Raw genomic sequence first — 20,226 nt, 5'->3', positions numbered from 1 at the left:
GTAAGATATGTATTTGTAAGACATGTGATACAAAATATATATAGTACAGTTTTGCATTTAATATATTTTTTCGTAAATGATCAGTTATCTGAACAACCCCAGTCCTGAATTGTTTCGGATAATTGATGCTCTACTGTATATCAAATTTATATTGCACAGTACACATAGCTGGAAATATGGAGAATATTCTGTTTCTGCCCAAAAAATTCAAATTTGGTTTCTACTTGGAAAATAGCTGGACATTATGAAATTGTTGACAAATTTCTGTATTTATTAAGTTATCTTAAAGTAGGAGTCAGTAAAAAATGTACCTATGACATACTTTTTGTTTTATTAAGTTTAAAAAATTATCAGTAAACTTCACAGAAGTAATTACTACATTTCCTTTTTTAAGAAATCAATTAAGTATATAGTATAAATGTATTTAACAAGTACAAATAAAAACTGAGTTGGTAGTAAACAATTATTTGTTTTTCAATTTTATATTGTATTTATTTAATATGCTAATCTGATTTCAAGTTGATAATCCTTAATGTTTAAAAATAATAATAATAAACTGAATGTAAACTTTAACCTACTTTTTTAGTGAAACGAGTTGATGTTATCATTAAAACACTAAGTATTTAAATTTTCAGTACACGAGAACAATTTAGAATTTTTTTTTTCAATTACATTTTAATGTTTTATTCTTTTAAATTAGATAGAAATCATTTGAATAAAATGAAAAGCTAAATATAATTTTTACATTTGAATAATTAGAAGACAGAAATGTTTTAATTTCACAGTTCAGTTACTATTTTGAAAGCTAAAATATATATTTGTATATAGTTTTTTTCTTTATGAAAAAGAACACATTTATTGCATCTGTTTGCCAGTTAGAGAAATAGTTAATTACAAATTCATAATTATTTTGGTTAAATGTTTTAAAATAAATATTTTTTTTATATGACTAATATATCTCTTTATTTGATTTGTTAATTTGAAAAAAAAAAAAAATGACAGCTACAACGAGAGAGGGAAGGATTTTTGATTCTCCAGTATTTTTGCAATAATTTAAAATGAAAGATAATGAATGTTCTGTTTTTATTTCTTTTTTTCAAAAATTTAAAATGAATGGAATTTTTCTAGATTATTATATAATGCCAAATGATTGACAGATTATATTGAGCTGTAGTAATGAAGCTATTAATAATTAAATGGCAAGTAATTTGGCCTAGATGTAAGCATTAGGTACCATTTCTTGATAAATTCAATAATTAATTTAAAAGATTCTGGTAAATCGTTTGACATTTAATTATGTATAGTAGCATCATTATAGCCTGATGTAATCTGGCAATTATTTGGTATTAATCTAAAAATCAGATTATTGGATGTTTATATTTGATTGCTATATAAATTCCTTTATGAGAATATGTATCAAAAAATTTTATTTTGAAATATTTTAAAAATATTAAACAGTTTGTTATTGAAATTTATATCATTACAGTAGTTATAAACAGTTTTAAATAACATTCTCTATTAATAAACAAATTTTACCATTAAATCAGTGCATATTCAAAAAAGTCAAGATTCATGGAGAAAAGTATGAGAGTATTTGGCCTTGGGTGAAAACTGAACCATGTTCTTTGAAACTTTATTATGAATTTTCTGATTAACTGAATTATTGGAAATACTTTATCTATTTGTTGTGGAGATAAATATTTTTAAATGTTAGATCAGTGGTGCTCAAACTATAGCTCTGAGCCAAATGTAACCTGCAAACATAGCATTTAAAAGTAATAGGCCTACTTTTTATGTATATTGAATGTACAAAATATTTGCATCTCACCAGTATTATTTGTTACTTATGTGCAGTTTGAACTGCCAATTGAAAAGTATGGGCACTACTAGCTTAGACAGTTAATGTACAGTACACTACAAAAGAATATGAATTCAGTTTCCATTTTTGCCAAATTTTTGATGGGTGTATGATTTATATGTTATAAAATAATAATTAAAACATATTAGATATTATTTATTTATTGATACAGTAGAGTCTCGAAAACTCTGCCTAATGTGGACCGAAGGGTGGCTGAGTTTGTGAAAGTGCCGGGTTATCGGGAATGGGGTTAAAAAAAATAAGTACGAGTGTTTCCTCAGAAAATACTGTATTGTGCTTGTATGTATTGTTTACTTGAGAATACAACAGAGAATAAACTGCCCAAATACCCTTAAACAAAGGAAAAGTACATCCTTTATGAAGGCATAGAGCCTTTACTACATGAAAATGAAAATTAATGAATACACTGTGTACAGTAATTTACCTGATAAGACAGACCTCAGAAAAATACTTATGAGGCATAAAGCTGTCTATAATGAAAATTAATTAACTAAGGATTTTTTTTGCCCTGCCAGGGTGTGGCCGAGTTATCCGGACTGCAGGGTTATCGAGTGCCGAGTTTTCGAGACTCTACTGTAATTATAAATTTTAGTACCTAAATTAATCTCAAAACACAATTTTTATTTCTTTTGATAATATACCATAAATTTAAAATTTTTATTTTTTATTTTATTGATATGCTCTTTGTTAGAAAGAAAAATACTTATGAGGCATAAAGCTGTCTATAATGAAAATTAATTAACTAAGGAATTTTTTGCCCTGCCAGGGTGTGGCCGAGTTATCCGGACTGCAGAGTTACGAGAGCCGAGTTTTCGAGGTTCTACTGTAATTCTTTATTATATACCAATTCTTATTGTAGTAAAAAATGCTGTTTATCATCTTTTATTTGATTTCCAAAAAATAAATATTTTATTGAATAAAATAAATAGTTATGTATAAATGAATATAGATACTTTTTCTAATAACGGTAGAAATTTTTGTCATATTTGTGAAGAAAAATTTCGTGATGATAATGATATCACAGTAATGGATCACTACCATTTAACAGGAAAATTTAGGGTAGGGACACATAATTACAGTGACCATATTTTTTTGGGGAAAATAAAGGACATATCGAAGAAAATCAAAAAATACCTTATAAAATTCATAAGTTTATAACATTTATTACGAAAATAGTAGCATACAACAATGCATACATTAAAATTTTAAACAATCTGAATCATTACACATACACACATTGTAAAAATTTAAATAGCATTAATTTTGATACTTTTCAGTAGAATTAATTTTTTTTATAGTGCCGTTTCACGCTTTAAAATCATAAAATCATACAGTTCATTTGAAAGTTGTATTTGACAGAAATACATGCTTCTAATGTGCTTACTTTTAAATGGGTTTTTTCATTCGTCCGCATATTATTCAGCAATGAAAATATTCANTGAGCCAATTCCCGGACTGTCCGGATGATAGCACTATCGTAGGCACGACACAAATATAGTTTAGAATGGTTCAAATTTTTACAAGATATTATTATTATTTATTGTGAAATTTTGCCGCCCTCTAAAAAGTGCCACCCGGGGCGGGCCGGCACTACGCTACGCTACTACCTATAAATGTATTGATATTTTAAAAACAATCTAGTGTGTTACAATATAAAAAATTGTTTGTTTGTGGAAAGATTTTTTATATAAATATATGTGTCTCCAAATTTAGTTTAAACAAAAATTGACAGTTTTGATAATCTTGACAACAACATTCACATTTTGTATTATTATTTATAGTAATCATTTCTATGTTAGTGGTGTTAGTGGAACAATTCCAGAAATGTTTGTGAAGGCACAGAATTTTTTTCATTTTTAATAATAATAATAGCTCTCCTCATTTATTTTATTTTAAATATCTTTTTGCATTTGTATGTCCTGCACAGTATAGTCCTGATTATCCCAAGTAATGTGGACCAGGGCACCTTTGGATAAGAAAAATTTGGATAACATGTATAATACATTCTATTAGATGAAATCTACTTATTGAACATAATTACTTTTAAATTACATAATAAAACAATTTTATTTACAACTGAATTTATAAAAGCAATTATAGACATAAAATTAAAATTTCTTTAAAATAATTCTTTTTTTAATTTGCATTATTATGAGAAGTCACCAGAGTAAATCTTTTTTAAAGTATCTTGGCTTCCTTTGAGTACTATGTGCTAAATAGCAAAGATTCATGAAACTGTCTATACTTTATTACACTGGTTAAAGCAATTTGGGAACATGTGACTTTGACAAAAATGTGCAAGCCAGTGCAATAAATTAAAATATGACATCAATTTGACTCAAAAGCATAGTTTTTCAAATATTACTCCATCTTACGTAACAATATCTGATATTCAGAATCCTTCATTGTATGTGACTTTCTATGCAACATCTCTGCTTCCCTAATATATGTTTATTGATAGGATACTCTTCCACATCTCACTTCATACATTGTTGAATCTTGGTTAATTACCGTATTTCCCCCTTTCCAGATTTTACTATTTATTTGTAGAAAAATTTACTGTTATTCTGAAATTCTTGTTAAAACTGAAACATATTCATATGAATTGGAAAGGAGAAAAGACAAATATTGAATTTGTGCCAAAGAGGAAATGTGACTAAAGAAGTTTGTGCAACTCTATTCCATGTATTCTTAGATCAAACTTCACTTTTTCTGGAATTTTTAAAAATTTAATTAAATAATTATGTTACAGTTTAAAAAAATTTATAATTTGTGCTTTTGTCTTAAAAAGTTTTATTTCTAATTTTTATAATATTTTTTTTTAAAAGAATTAGAATTTGATTTATCTACTGATATGTACTGATATCAGATTATATCAAGAAATACATATAAGGCTACAATAATTCTCTTGAATTAGATACATGTTTTTAAAAATGACAGAACACAGTAATTTGTTTGATATTATATTTATGGTATAAATTGAGGATTTTTTTTATTGATAATATATTTTAAAAATATACATATAGTAAATATAAATATAATTAGCTTTAGAATAACAATTACATTATTAATTACAGAGTTTTTCATAATTAATACCAATTTTGAAAGTAAATAATTAAGGAAGAAGAAAAGCATTCAGTTTTTCCAAATTTGAAATACCTCACATTTAGTCATCTTAAAATAAATGGAAAGTATTTTTAGATTGTTTAGAAAAACTTTGCATATATGATTAAATTTTAAAATATATTTAAAATAGTCTGTGTTATCTATGTATTTATGTAATCTATGTTAGTTTTCATATTTTAGTAAATAAAATATGCACTCCATCTCTCTAAACAGGAACATTGACTTGAAAATAGTATTAATACAGAACTGAAATGAATATGCAAATGAAAACTATACAAAGATTTTTTTCATTATTGTTCACTTACATAAATACATCGAAATTCAATAAGATAAAGTTGTGTGCGCTTTTAATGCACACATAATTTGGAGATCAGTGTAATTTTTTTGAAAACACTTAAATAAGGTAATGATTTCTAAATAAAAATTTAAAAAAAAATTACTGTAAAAAGGCTCTATCAGTTATGCATATTAAATAAATATTAATAATAATGGCTGTCTTTTTTTTTAGAAATTAGAAATTTTTTTTTGTTTTAGTGTTGAAACTCTCTCTCTTTGTGAAAATGGCAAGAAAAATCCTATCATTTACCATAATAATTTATATGCTATAATATGGTGTAAATAGGCTTAAATTGCAATTTAATCTTAAAATAGTTTGGAATTATAAGTAACTAGGAGTTTTTAATATTTTCGTAAGCATTTAGTTCATTGATTTATTTTGCAAATATTCATTAACAAACTGATTCAGTGATAACCCAACTCTATTATTTTAAATATATTTACTTTCTAAAGAAGATATATATATATGTATTTAAAATTTAAAATAAGTTTTATAAATGATAATTTTTCTAATCGAATATATTATTTTTTAGTCAATCAACAGAGCTGGATCATTAAAATTGAAATTTGGATATATTTTTACTCCTACTGGCAAAATTGAGTAATAAATGTGTTACATTTAATTTTTACAGATTAAAATAAATAGTAAAGCCCATAAAAATAATATAATATGATAATTCAAAACATCATTATACATTAAGTCAAATTACAATTTATTTTAAAAAACTTTATATTACATCATCATATAATAATAACTTTTTTCATTGAATTTTTTTTAATATAAATATTTTTTAAAAATAAGAATTAATGCATGATTATTTTTAATGATTAAAAACTTTTTTCTTTACAGCATTTATAAAACTTAAGTGATTTTAAATTTTAAAAATATTTAATAAATGTTTCTATTTTTTAAATAACATTCTGAAAATATACAACAGGTTCAAAATGCTTTCTTCTTGAAAATATAAAATGCTTATTATTATTTCGAGCTTTGGAATTTTGTCGGAAAAATTTTATAATTAAATAATAATTTTATAAATTTTATTTTTCTATATTGACAGAATGTTATAGTATTTTCATATAATGATTTGATTTTTAATTTTTTTTTTCTGATTTAGAAGAGCAGTTTAAATGTAATAATAACTATTATATAATTCACATAAAGTTTATTGTTTATTGAAATAAAATTTTAAATATTGATAGTAACATTTATTTTATAATTGAAAAATAAAAATATATATATGACTGTTCTTCTAAATTTAACAGAATAATTGATTTGGAGATTGTTTTTTAGTTTTATTTATTATTAAATTTAAAAAAATTTACAATAATTAAGCATATTAAAATATATTTCATCCTATTATAACTAGGATGAAATATTTTTTAGCTATGAAATGAGAATTTTGAAAATAAATATATAATCGTTTGGCAAATTATATATATATTTTTTTTGTATTAATTTAAAAAACAAATTATTCTGAATTGTCTTATTAACTTCATTGGGAATAAAAATTTATTAAAACATATTTAATTAAACAAGATTATTGTTAAATATTATGTCATTTCAAAACTTCAGTATATTCTTCATTAAGAATAATTGCATGAAGTTCTAAATTAAATGAAGAATTGAAATTAATTCTGAATGAATTTAATGTATTTATATCAAGAAAAATAATGTTTGTATAATTTCTTGAAGTTAAATTTTTTTAGCTCATATAAGTTTAATATTTTACTATAATTACTTTATATAACATGAAATTAAAATCTTGAATATATATTTTTATTCATCTATGATGATAAAATGTAGAAAAAATCATGCATGGTATCATAAAATTTTATAACTTTTTAATTAAATGTTTATTACTCAATACACCATTTCATAAATTGAAACCATTTTATTATGATTATCATTATTATATTCATTTTTATTTAGTTCAAAACTATCATAAAAACTTTTATTAAATAAATTAAAACATATTTTTACAATTTATTTGAATTATTTAAGCTACTTGCATGATATTTTTCAGCATTTTAATTTTTCAAATAAAATATTATTTATTTTTGAAAGTTAGAGATTGCAGCAAATGTAATACATATATATTTAAATTATGAGTTTATTCTACATTTAGAATAAAAATGTTCATATTTTTGAAAAAAAAAAATAAAATATAATCTATTCTAATGTTAGAAAAATTAATTCAAATTTAATAGTAATAAAATTTCTATATGGCTAATATTAGTAATAAGGGTGAATTATATTTATTTAGCAGATTATTTTTAAAATTTTACATATTTCAAGTTTTAAGGAAGTTAATCATATAAATTACTTTTTTTCAGCATAGAATTTCTGAATAAATATTTGTTTTCTTGTATGTGTTTAAAGGGGTTTAAAGGTACAAAGAAATTGTTATTTTTTTAATGTTTTTATTAATTATTTGTTGTGAACATTCAAAGAACATACAAGAAAAATCTTTCAGATTATTTATATACTGAATTAATTTTTATTAATTCTATTAGATATAAAAGAAACTTTTATTAAAGGAAAAATTCTCCTACAGGTAAAGAGAGATTTTATTGAACTTTTAAAAGAACAAAAAGGATTGGATAAACATTCTCGTTGGAGTGATATTAAAAAAACATTAAACGATGATAGTCGATATAAAGCTGTTGAAAGCAGTTCACATAGAGAGGACTGGTTTAAGGAATATGTCAGCAAGCTGACCAGTGTAAGTTAACTTGACAGTTAAAGTTTTTTATAACAAAGATTGTGTATTTTTAATTAATAGTTGAAATAATAATTTACTTTATAAAAGGATTTTTTTTTTTATAGGAGGCAGATGAAGCTGCTGCTAGAGAAAAAGAAAAACAAGAAAGGATTGAAGCAAGCATACGTGAACGAGAGAAAGAAGTTCAACGTACTTTATCATCTCATTTACGTGAAAGAGATAAGCAAAAAGAACAGCATAAGCGTGATGAAGCTGTTCAACATTTTAATGCCTTACTTGCTGACTTGGTATGATTTTCTTGATTATATATTTTGTTTATTGTAGTCTTATGGAAAACAAACAAAGCAATTGAAAGTATTTATTTTGCAAATTGTCATCCTAAAAATGAAATCAAAAAGGAAGGAAATATATACTGGGCACAATTTATTTCATGAGTCATGTCAGTAACTCATCAAATTATCTAAATTGCAATTTTTCTGATAATTAATTATTATTATTATTAGCCATCCATCCATCTCACATTTCTATTGCAGTCTTGCAAATACATATATCTAGATAAACACAGCTTAAACTGTAATAAATCCAGAACAAAATTTAATTTAATATTGAAAATATTCTGACTGAAGCATTGGAGATTTACAAAGATCAAATCAAGGGCAGATGCATAAATTACGTAGATGAAAAAATCTTTTGTACACCTGGCAACATTTCATACAATAAGCCTGCATCATCCAGTATTTGGTAATGGCATTCTGGACAGTTTGTATGTTTTGAATATGCATTGTAGTTACTTATTTTTTCAGTAATATTTAGGCTATGTAGTAGTAGTTATTTTGTCAACAAACTCCTCTAAATTTAAAAATTTTGTAATGCATTCTTTTGTACATTTCATTAACATAAACTGACCTGATAATGATCAGTTTTGATCAAAAATGTTAATCAGAATATTTTCAATATTAAATTAAATTTTCATTCTGGATTTACTAAGGTTCAAGCTATACATATTTAGGCATCAGCAGTGGTGTTTTTCTAAGATGGTGAAAACCACATTGAAATTTACCTTTAATTCATGATGTACAACATCTTCAGAAATTTTACTACTACAAACTTTAGCAATATTATAACAGACTTTTACTTAATGCTAAGTTAATTGGTTAATTGTCTGTCATTTCTAGTTGAAATATACTGATCTCAACTTATGCTCTATTTTGACTTGCCTAATTAATAATAATAATAATAAATTTTTAATTTCTCAGCAAAATTAAAAATAATTATTATCTATTGGGTTATTTGGAAAGTAATTTTTTTTTTTTTTTTTTTTTTTTTTTACCACTAGACGGATTAGTTGTATTTTTCCCGCCATTTTCATTCTAAACCGTATTATCATTATATATTTTGACAATTAGCATTTTAGACTTATTTGTAAAAAATTTTGTTTGATTTTGTGCAATTGTTTATTTTTTTGTGTCCCATCAAATATGGAAGATCGAAAGCAGCACTTTCGGCATATTTTGCTCCTTTATTACCGAAAAGGTAAGAATGCTGTTCAAGTGAGAAAAAAATTGTGTGATGTATATGGAGAAGATGTATTGACAGAATGACAGTGCCAAAACTGGTTTACAAAATTTCATTCTGGCAATTTCAATATTAAAGATGCACCATGTTCTGGATGGACAGTTGAAGCCAATGAAAACAAAATAAAGGTACTGATTGAAGCAAACTGCCGAATAACAACACGTGAAATCACTAAGAGATTAAATTTGTCAAATTGAACTGTTTATGATTACTTGAAACAAATTGGTTTCGTTTCAAAGCTTGATATATGGGTTCCACATGTTCTTAAAGAGAGATGCTCTCTTTGGTGGGATTTTAAGGAAATTTTTTTTTGGAGCTTTTACCAGACAATTTAACAATTGATTCGAAAGTGTACTGCCATCGAGTATACAAATTGAGTAATATCATCAAACAGAAAAGGTAAAGAATTGATCAACAAAACAGGTGTAGTGTTTTACCACGATAATGTCAAATTTCACACAAGTTTGGTAACTTGTCAGAAACTGTTATAACTTAGATGCCATGTGCTATCACACCGACCATATTTGCCAGATCGAGCACACACAGATTATTACTTGTTCCGGTCTATACAGATTTTTTTTAACTGTAAGACATTTACTTGAAATGACAATGTCAAAAATCACTTGGATCAGTTTTTGTCAAAACTTTTATGAATGTGAAATCATGCTACTACCAGAAATGATGACAACAGATATTTGACTAAAATGGTCGTTATATAATTCAATAAAATATTTATTTATTATAAAAATATTGTATTTTTTCCATGGAAAAAAAACGAAATTACTTTCCGAACAACCCAATAATTACTAAAAATTTCCATTTATAATCGCAAATCACACCTAAATTCAAAATTTCCAGTAAATAAAAGTCAAAAAACACATATTGAACGTTTTTGGCCACTAAATTTATCAGCCTTCAATCAGGAAATATCAACTGGAAAAACTGTTCTATAAATAGAACTTATCTGCCTTTAAAATTTTTATAAAAGAATGAAAGTGGCTGTGACGTATCGTGTATGACGTATATTATGAGTCTAGATAGCGTTTCCATGCTGATGATACAGGAATGACATTCGTGTTGATGCAGTTTCCACTCATGCTCGCCTTGTAGATCTCTACTGCTTCTACAATTTTTATATTTTGCCTATCAAAAACCTTGTGTATTAGCTTGACCTGGTCCCAATGGGAAATCCCCAGCTCGCTGGCATATCATGCTAAAGCTGTACTGATGTTACCTTTTAGCACGTTAAACTAAAAGATCATAAATATGACGTGCTAAAAGGTAACATCAGTAAAGCTTTAGCACGATATGCCAGCAAGCCAGGGATTTCCCCCTGTTGGGACCAGGCCAAGCTAATACGCAAGGTTTTTGACAGGCAAAATATAAAAATTGTAGAAGCAGTAGAGATCTACAAGGCAAGCATGAGTGGAAACGCTAGCTAGACTCATAATATATATCATACACAATATGTCACAGCCACTTTTGTTCTTTTAAAAAATTTAAAAGGCAGATAAGTTCTATTTATAGAACAGTTTTTCCAGTTGATATTTCCTGAGGAAGACCGATAAATTTAGTGGCTGAAAACATTTGATATGTGTTTTTTGACTTTTATATGCTGGAAATTTTGAATTTAGGTGTGATTTGCAAATATTACAGTTTTAGTTTATTGTGAGGTGTATTTAGTTTCCATTTATAAACTGTAGAAAGTTAATCAACACTCTTATTGATCTGAAAAGTAGCATCATCATTTATTCAACTAAGCTGTTACATCTGTCTATCAAAAGAACTGTTGTTCAAATGGAAAATACTACATTCGTCTATGAAAATTTTCTCTTATCATCGGTAATAAATCATTTATGTTTCATTCTGTTAAAATGATGTTTTGTATCCTTACAATAAAAATATGAAAATTTTTTCGCTATTCTTTTACTCTTTTTCATTGTTTTTCTATTTCTGACATTTACTTGTGAGCACTAAATTGGCCTTTCTTTATTGCTAGATTTATTAAACCACCACAGAACATCGCTTTATTAAGAATGCATTCTTAGCAATAAAGAAAGGCCGATTTAGTGCTCACAAGTAAATACAAACCTAGAAAAGAAGCATAGCATATATTATATCTTATATTTAAATTACTACTACTATCTGCAGATTGCTGTGAATAAGAATACATTAATTATGTTCATTATATAACTGTGTCTTATACATCTTGGATTTTAGTTATTAATTTTAATTTTTCATTCATGTTAATAAATTATCACAATATGATAGATTTCAATGCTCTTGATTTAATTTATGAATTTTTTTTATATCTGGATATTTTATTTCTTAACATGTTAATCATTGTAATATAAATTTTATTAAAATTTTAGGTTCGTAATCCAGATGTTTCTTGGAGAGATGCAAAACGAACTTTGAGAAAAGATCATCGTTGGGAAATGGTAGAATCTTTAGTACGAGAAGAAAGAGAGAAACTTTTTGATAAGCACATTGAAGGATTAAATAAGAAAAAGAAGGAAAAATTTCGTGAATTACTAGATGAAACACATAGCATTACTTTAACTTCATCTTGGAAGGAGGTATTTCATAAATTTTGCTTCTAAATTAATATAAAAGAAAAGTTCTTTAATACAGACATATTATGCAGAATGTTTCTTGGTTTTTAATACCCAAACTTCATTGTGTATATATATACAGTGGTTTTTAGTTGATGTTTATGTAGTAAAAATATATTTACATTTCAAAAACAGGATACAACATTTTTAACAGAACAGTATGTGCTAAAAGTTTCAAATACAACTAGTAGTATGTCAGAATATGTAGATGTTTTGCAAAGCATGTGTGTCTTAGATTCAAGAAAATATACCATATTTACTTGAATCTAAGAGACACCTTAATTTCTATATTCTCACCCATGGATTGTTTTTGAAAAATAGACAACTTGAGACAAATTTATGCCAACAGAATCAGTTCTATTGACATAAAGTTGTTCAGCATTTATTGCACATTAGAGCAAGTTATATATATCATTGTCTTCTGTGGTATTAAAGTCAGAAATCTCTTCACTTTTCATACTAGGCTTTTGTGAATAAGCACTGGATTTGATGCTCATATCTTTTCACATACAATTATCCTCAATATCACATGTAGCATCAGAAATGCAACATTTCTTGAAAGTGTGCTATACAACTTATTCTGTGATTTTTATTCAAGAAGTTATGCCATTACTATAATAAACAATTAATGTCCTGAAATTATAATGCACAGGTACCCCTTGTTTTATGAAAGTAGGTTTTGTGATGATTTACAATGTTTTGAGACGAAAAGGCCAAAAAAAAACTTTTATCTTTTACATAAGCAAAAGATCTAGAATACAGCTTTCAGTCAGAGACCACAGATGAACTCTATGAGACTAACCATGACTGGAACAAAATGCAAAAGTAAAAAAGGACCAAAATACTATATTGGTTCTTATAGGAAATATCTACAGTAACATTAATTACTTTATGCAGGAAAAGGAAAGATCCTCAACCAGGAATTATATAACCAAGGACTAAATAATCAAATTATTTTGTACATTTAATCTGTTTGGCTATTTTTTATTGTATTATATTTAATTGATTTAATGTGATTTTTGAGACGGGTCTAGAATATAACTCAACTTATATTGTATAATTGGATTCATTTCATCCAGAATGAAACTGTCATAAACCAATAGCTATCTGTAATATAATATGAAATTTAAATATATATAGTATCCCTCATTATATTGCTCATTTGGATGTATTGCCCATTTTTGGCTTTCCAAATATAAAAGTGCTTTAGCCAATAATTTTTAAAAATTGGTAACCATTGAATTTCTACTGGCAAAGAAATACAGTAATTTCTTATTCCAATCAGAGAACATAAAACTGGCATTGTATTGACCTATAAAAAAGCGAGTCAGCATGGAGATTAAAAATAGACAAAACAGGTAAACAGATATATTATTTATTTGCTTTGTTTCTCAAGATGTATGATATAATTTGGGGGTATTAAATCTCTGCAAGTAAAACTTTTAAAGCATGCATAACAACACATTGGAATCTGCAAAATGAAATGTTAGATTAAAACATTATTTCAATGAAACACATATTTGTGAATTTCACTTCCATATGGTTCTGTGAGATAGCTGTCACAATTTAAATAATCTTCCATTTCCCAAATTGCCAATAGAATAAGAAGGATTCCTGTTGGTTACTGTCAGTGTACTGAGTATAAGTTGACTTATTAGTGATTTTAAGTAAAAGTATGACAAAGTATATGCAGATGGTTGTTTCAGCCTAATGGAAATATTCTTAATACCTGTTACTCAGGAAAACCCCTTCCTCCATCATCTTGCTACTTCCCTTGGTTTCTGGCTATTGTTCAACATCAAATTTTTTTATTGCAAAAGGGCTCTTAGACAATTTTGGTTTGTTTTCACCATTCATCATTGCCAGCTTTCCATAATCTGTTTAATGTTTAGTATCAACAATTTTCAGGGGCTTTTTTTAGGCACAGAAATCCATGGATACTTCATTGGGTGATTTAGCAGGTATATCAGAAAAGAGTGTTGGCTTTAGCATTTCTTGTTGATGAAAGAAAGGATAGAGTAGAAAGTGAGATATTACTTTATGCTTTGTCATGATAGATCATACATTTGAAATCTCCACACTATACAGAAATAGAATTTCATGCTTAAACATGGGTCCAGTACTTTACTTTCATAGTAATTAGAGTTGACTTTGACCTTTGAACCAACTCCTCAGTTTTAGTTTGCCATTACAGCAGAAACTATTAATACAATGACCATAAAACCTTCATTGAAACTTTCTTTGCACTCACTGAACCCAAGTTGTAAAGTGTTTCTGATTATTGGATGTAGTATATCACTTGAACTTTGTTCATGTCAGACAAGTAGGCCTACTACAAGCTTTGTTGAAAGTTATGACAAACTTCAATCTCTCACCTGATGTTATACTGAATTGCATCAGCTGTATACTGTACAATAGACCTTCACCGTTTCCTATTAACTCCTATACAAAAGGAGACAGTCCTTTGAGCACATATCATTTGGATTTTCTTGGACCACTACCCTCAACAGACAAAAACTACCAGCACATTTTTACGGTAGTAGATAACTTCACTAAGTTCATGTGGTTTTATCCCGTCAGGTCATTGACTACCCGAGATGCTCTGGATAAACTGAAGACCTGACAAGTGGTATTTGGAAATCTGACTCATATAGTCACGGATTGTGGAACTGCTTTTACCTCCAAAGAATTTAACAATTACTGCGCCAATGAGATGATTGAGTAAATTACGATCACCACGGGTATTCCTAGGGGAATTAGACAAATAGAATGTATGCATAGCATCTTGCATAGAATGCATGCATAGATCTCCATTTTGGCAAAACTCTTGAAAGATGTGGTACAAATATGTTTCGGTTGTCCAGAGAATCATCAATAGTACATCAACACATAGTACAAGATATACATCTTTTGAAGTTTTGATCGGTACCAAAATGAAGAATAAAGAAGACCTAAGAGTAAAAGAGATTTTGGAAGAAGAATTTTTAAATTGTATGATACAAGATAGAGACAAGATTCATGAAGATGCCAAAGAAAATATCTTGAAGCTACAGGAGGAAAATTGCAAATCCTACAATAAAAAAAAAAAAAAGAAAACTAGCTTCCAAATACCAGGTTAACAATCTTGTTGTCATTCAGAGAACTCAGTACAGAACAGGACTCAAGCTAAGACCTAAGTTTTTTGGACCTTATAAGGTTACCTCAATGATGCCTAGGGACAGACATTCAGTTGAGAAAATTGGTCGTCTGAAGGGTGAAATGTAACTGTTACTGCAGTTGACCACATGAAGCCATGGCCCATTGACCTTGTTTAACATCAAACATTTTTCCAGAACATTTCTAACCATATTTTCTATTTTTGTTTTTATGTGGTTTTTTTGTTAGTCTTCCAGTAATCCCTCCGAGGATGGAGTGATCTGCAGGATGGCAGAGCTGTGGCTAAACTGTAAGGCACCATCTGACAGCATGTCCAAAAAACAAAAAAAGAGAGAGAGACCAGACATATCCAGAAAGAACTCTTTCTCTCTAAGCATGAAGAATTTTTGGAGACGATTCAAACTTAATATCTAAATGTTTGGTGTTTTGTGTTGCTAATTGTAAGTCTAGTATCGTAAATAAATGTTGGTATTGTGAGCAATTAGTTGTCTTCACTGAACTAAGTAGTACGAGTGAAGTTAGTAAGGTGGGAGATAAAACGAATTCTACATATATATTAATACCTCTGACGGACTATTACATTTGGTCCAGTTGATGTGTAGAACTTCTCTTCTGGATGATGGGCCAGAACTGGGCTATGCTCTCCTTATCGCTTCTGTGCTTCTACATAGCAGAGTCTATTTATGGCTACTTGCCTTCCTCTATGGCAGTCTGTAGATCGTTGTCAGCCCTGAGATCATGATTACTCTCCTTTTTATTCTAAATTCCCCTCCAATTAGGTTTTAGAATTTGTAACATCTGATAGGATATTCGTTAGAGATGTATGATAACATCTCTCCAAAGGAAGTTTTACTTCCATTCCCATGGAACAATGACAAAATGTGTTAAATTTTTCTCTAAAATATTACTTTAGTTTTACTAATTGATTAAATAAAAATTAGTCTCTGTCTCTAGAATCACACATAATAATCCAATAAGATTTCCTGTGTATATATCTATATCTATATGTATTGTACTGTACTGTACATTATAGGCCATTATCCAGCCATAACACAATTTTATCCAGTTACAGAAAATTTACTATATTTTCCAGGCACTGCTAGGTACTAGTTAGTTGTAATACACAATAATTTATTAAATCTTATTTATAATAAATTTACATTTTAAAAAATTGTCTGAATTTTTAATAATAATAATATATTGATTTGAGCCAAATACATATACAATTTTTGCAGATAAAAAAGATAATACGTGATGATCCTCGTTATTCAAAATTTTCATCAAATGATCGGAAATGCGAGAGAGAATTTAAGGACTATTTAAAAGATAAAATGGTTGCTGCAAAAGCAGATTTCCGGGAATTATTAAAAGAAACTAAAATGATTACATATAAGTAAGTATGATCTTTTTCCCCTGAATATATTGTAATTAATTGTAAATTTTGTATGTGTGTGTTGATGTAAGTATAACAGAGCTATATAAAGTTTATATTCTATAATATATCAATCAGAAGAAAACCAAATAGATTACTTATTACTTACATATGTTGAAGTGGTTCTATAACATACACACTAATTTGAAACTTTAAATAATTTTTATTGAAATTCCTAATTTTATTCTTTGGTTTTTGATAGGCTTATTTAAAATTTCAATATATCATTAAAACATTTTTTTTCAATTGGCTATACCAGTGTTTTTCAACCTTCTTGAATAAGCGACCCTTTTACAAGTTAAAAAAATTCTGGCAACCCCCAGGGCCATATTAAAACTATGTCAGTGATTTTAAAAACTACATATTTAAGTTTCTTTCTGTTGAGACCTAAATATCAATAAAAAAATCAATTGTACTCTAAAATAAACAGGCACAGCCTTCTCACTGAGATTGTAGGTTTTTTTTATTGTAGTGTAGGACCTATAAACACTTGTCTTTTTCTTTTACCTGCAACACCCCCATGTAAGGCTTTGCGAACCACAGGTTGAAAAACACTGGGCTATACATATATGGAGGCTGTTTTCTTTTAAGCTCCGATGGTCCATAAAGAAAAGACAAGTGTAAATAACAAAATGAATTTATTACCAAAAGTTAAGTACAAACATGGTTACTTTTTGACATAATCACTGTGAAGATTGAGACATTTGTCATATCTGTGGATGAGCTTTTCCATCCCCTTGTCATAGAATGTTGCCGCCAATGACTTGAGATGGACCCTAACGTTGTTTTGAAGATTGCCATTAGTCTCAAACCTCTGCCCTCCTAGTCACTTTCCTGTTCAGGAAAGAGGTGGAAGTCACTCTGTCCTAATTTAGGACTACATGCTGGGTGCTTAAAGATGATGAAGACTTCCACCCAGCTTAAAACTTTTTAATGTGTGAAAACTTCTTAGCTGTTTTGCTACAACAGCACCAAATCCACCCTTACCAGCAAATCTGTGTACTACTATTTTTCCTTCGCAAAATCTCTTTTCCATGTCGTCCTTAGTCACTCTCCCAAATTTGGCAACAGTCCAGCTGTTAGATTGCTCTACAGATGTCTCTGAGTACCATCAGTTTTAAAAAAATCCTGTATTTTGTGAGATTGTAAAACAAATGTTCCAGAAATACTTAGTAAGGATAAATAACAACTATTGTAGAATCTATTTATTGGTAACATTAAATCAGTGTTTCTCAATGGGCAATATCACCCAATGTGGATGTTTTTCCATGTTGAGGGGGCAATTAGTAACAATTTATATTTTGGGGGAGTGAAAAACAATTTTCTGGGTGATATAGTAAAACATTATATTAAGAATAATTAAATATTTTATACATTATATTGTACAATAATTAAATAAATAACATTATACTAGTCACTAGTCTATTCAATGCAGTATAAATTTGGCGTTAGTCTTGGCTCTTGGCATCAGAATTTTGTAGTAAAGGGGGGGCGATACTATGTAATGGTTTTACTGAAGGGGACAACAATTCGTTAGAGGTTGAGAAACACTGCATTAAATGAATGATAAATAGCATGTCCCAAAATATGAAAGTTAAAATACACTATTAAAACTTGCATATTGTAAACAGTGTTTGGTAATAGTTATTATTGGCTTTTTGCAGTATTTGCCTCAATGTACAGCATAAGACTGATAATGACTATGCTAGTCATTATCAGTCTTAGCCAGTACTTTAAACATTAATTGTTTTAATTGCTGGCATTCCTTAATTATGATTTATCCAGCAAATAAATGTATTACATTATATTCTAAATCGTCAAATTATATTTTTTTATTGTATTATTGACTCTTGTGTCAAAACAAGTTCTATTAACTGTAAATTTAATTATTAGTCAATACTGAAAAGAAAGCAAGATGATAAATCTCAAAATACTTCTGTATATCAATGAAGTAATTTATAATTTGATTTTTTTCCCCTAAAATGTAACAATATTTTTTAACATAAATAAAATATTTGAATTGTGACAAAAATATCACTTTTTTAGATCAAAAAAGATGATTGAAGAAACTGATCATCTACAAGATATTGAAAAAATACTACAGGTATGTGCAAGTTATAAAAATTATTTAACATATATAGTCTTTCTACTATTTTCTCACAAATATTCATCTTAAATTTGTCTTTCAGAATGATAAACGATATCTAGTTTTAGAATGTATAGCAGATGAAAGGAAAAAACTTTTAATGTCTTATATAGATGATCTAGATCACAGGGGGCCGCCACCACCACCCACGGCCTCGGAACCTTCTAGGCGTTCAACTAAATAGTTTTTACATTTAATAAATTAGTGTTATGTGTCTAAAATCGGAACTGTTCTGTCTGTTGATGTCCCATCCAGAACAATAGAATACATCTAGAATAGTAATAGTTTAATTTTTGTGTGATACATGGCTTTTATTGTCTCTTATATGTTTATATCATTGAATCATTTTACAATATATTTGTCTTCATTCCAGTTATGTTTATGAAGGAAATTTACAAATAAATGTCACAAAAAAAGTTTTGTTTGAATTTTATTTGAAAAACAGTATATTTGTAAATGTTTTTTGTACAGATTGACATCTGTATGAACTTATATGTATTATAGGTACAGTACAATTTAAATAAATTCGTTGAAAACATTGAAAGTTGTGCATTCCACATAATGCGTAAATGAAATTGGTTCTATATATATTCTGTATGCATTTGTATGGAAATAAAGAATGATTGAAGTACAATATTTTTTAGTAAAAGCAATGGTAAATTTAAAAGCTAAAAATTATTTTAACTATTATTATTATTATTAATTAACTATTATTATTATTATTATTATTAAAAATTATTAAAAATTTAAAGTTTTTTGATTTATTATATTCATTACTTAATATAATTGGATTATTATCAAGAAAAAAACTATCATAAAGTTTATATCAAAATTTAATGAAAAATTATTTTGCGTATTATTATATCAAATTTTCACATCAGCAGAATAAAAACATTATTGAAATATTGAATTGAATAGTCTTGTGAAAGGTTACATTTTACATATATTTATATATAAACAAATTTGTACCTACTTAAGATGATGTAAACATTGTTTATAATCATTTTTTGATGCAAAAAACACCAGTGTAATAAAATTACTGTTGTAGTAATTATCTCAATTTAATATTAGTTTGTTTATTTAATTTTTCTATTTAGCATACTGGTTTACTATGATGCGAATATTAGTTATAAGAAAAATATTTGCTTTACAGATGTTTCTAAATGCTGCAAAAATATTTGTATAAATTAATGTGAAGAAGAATGCAAAATAAACAACTATACATTGATAAATAC

The 20,226-nt window shown here is 27.3% G+C and overlaps 1 protein-coding gene across 3 annotated transcripts in view; it reads left to right on the top strand.

Moving 5' to 3' along the window:
* LOC111631110 (transcription elongation regulator 1-like) overlaps positions 1-19,405 on the top strand; it is a 128,263-nt gene extending 108,858 nt beyond the window's left edge. For all 3 annotated transcript variants that reach the window (XM_023375310.1, XM_023375309.1, XM_023375308.1), the window contains 6 exons: positions 7,900-8,067; positions 8,172-8,354; positions 12,015-12,221; positions 16,649-16,806; positions 18,892-18,949; positions 19,035-19,405. In XM_023375310.1, coding sequence (XP_023231078.1) covers positions 7,900-8,067; positions 8,172-8,354; positions 12,015-12,221; positions 16,649-16,806; positions 18,892-18,949; positions 19,035-19,175 — 915 coding nt within the window. In that variant the 3' untranslated portion in view covers positions 19,176-19,405. The remainder of the gene's footprint in view (positions 1-7,899; positions 8,068-8,171; positions 8,355-12,014; positions 12,222-16,648; positions 16,807-18,891; positions 18,950-19,034) is intronic.
* Positions 19,406-20,226: the final 821 nt, after the last annotated feature.

Source organism: Centruroides sculpturatus, unplaced genomic scaffold (genome assembly GCF_000671375.1).
Source record: "Centruroides sculpturatus isolate CEXI.00-Female unplaced genomic scaffold, Cexi_2.0 scaffold550, whole genome shotgun sequence".
NCBI lineage: Eukaryota > Metazoa > Arthropoda > Arachnida > Scorpiones > Buthidae > Centruroides > Centruroides sculpturatus.
The sequence above is the reverse complement of the archived record's forward strand: the minus strand, read 5'-3'. Positions and strand labels throughout refer to the sequence as shown.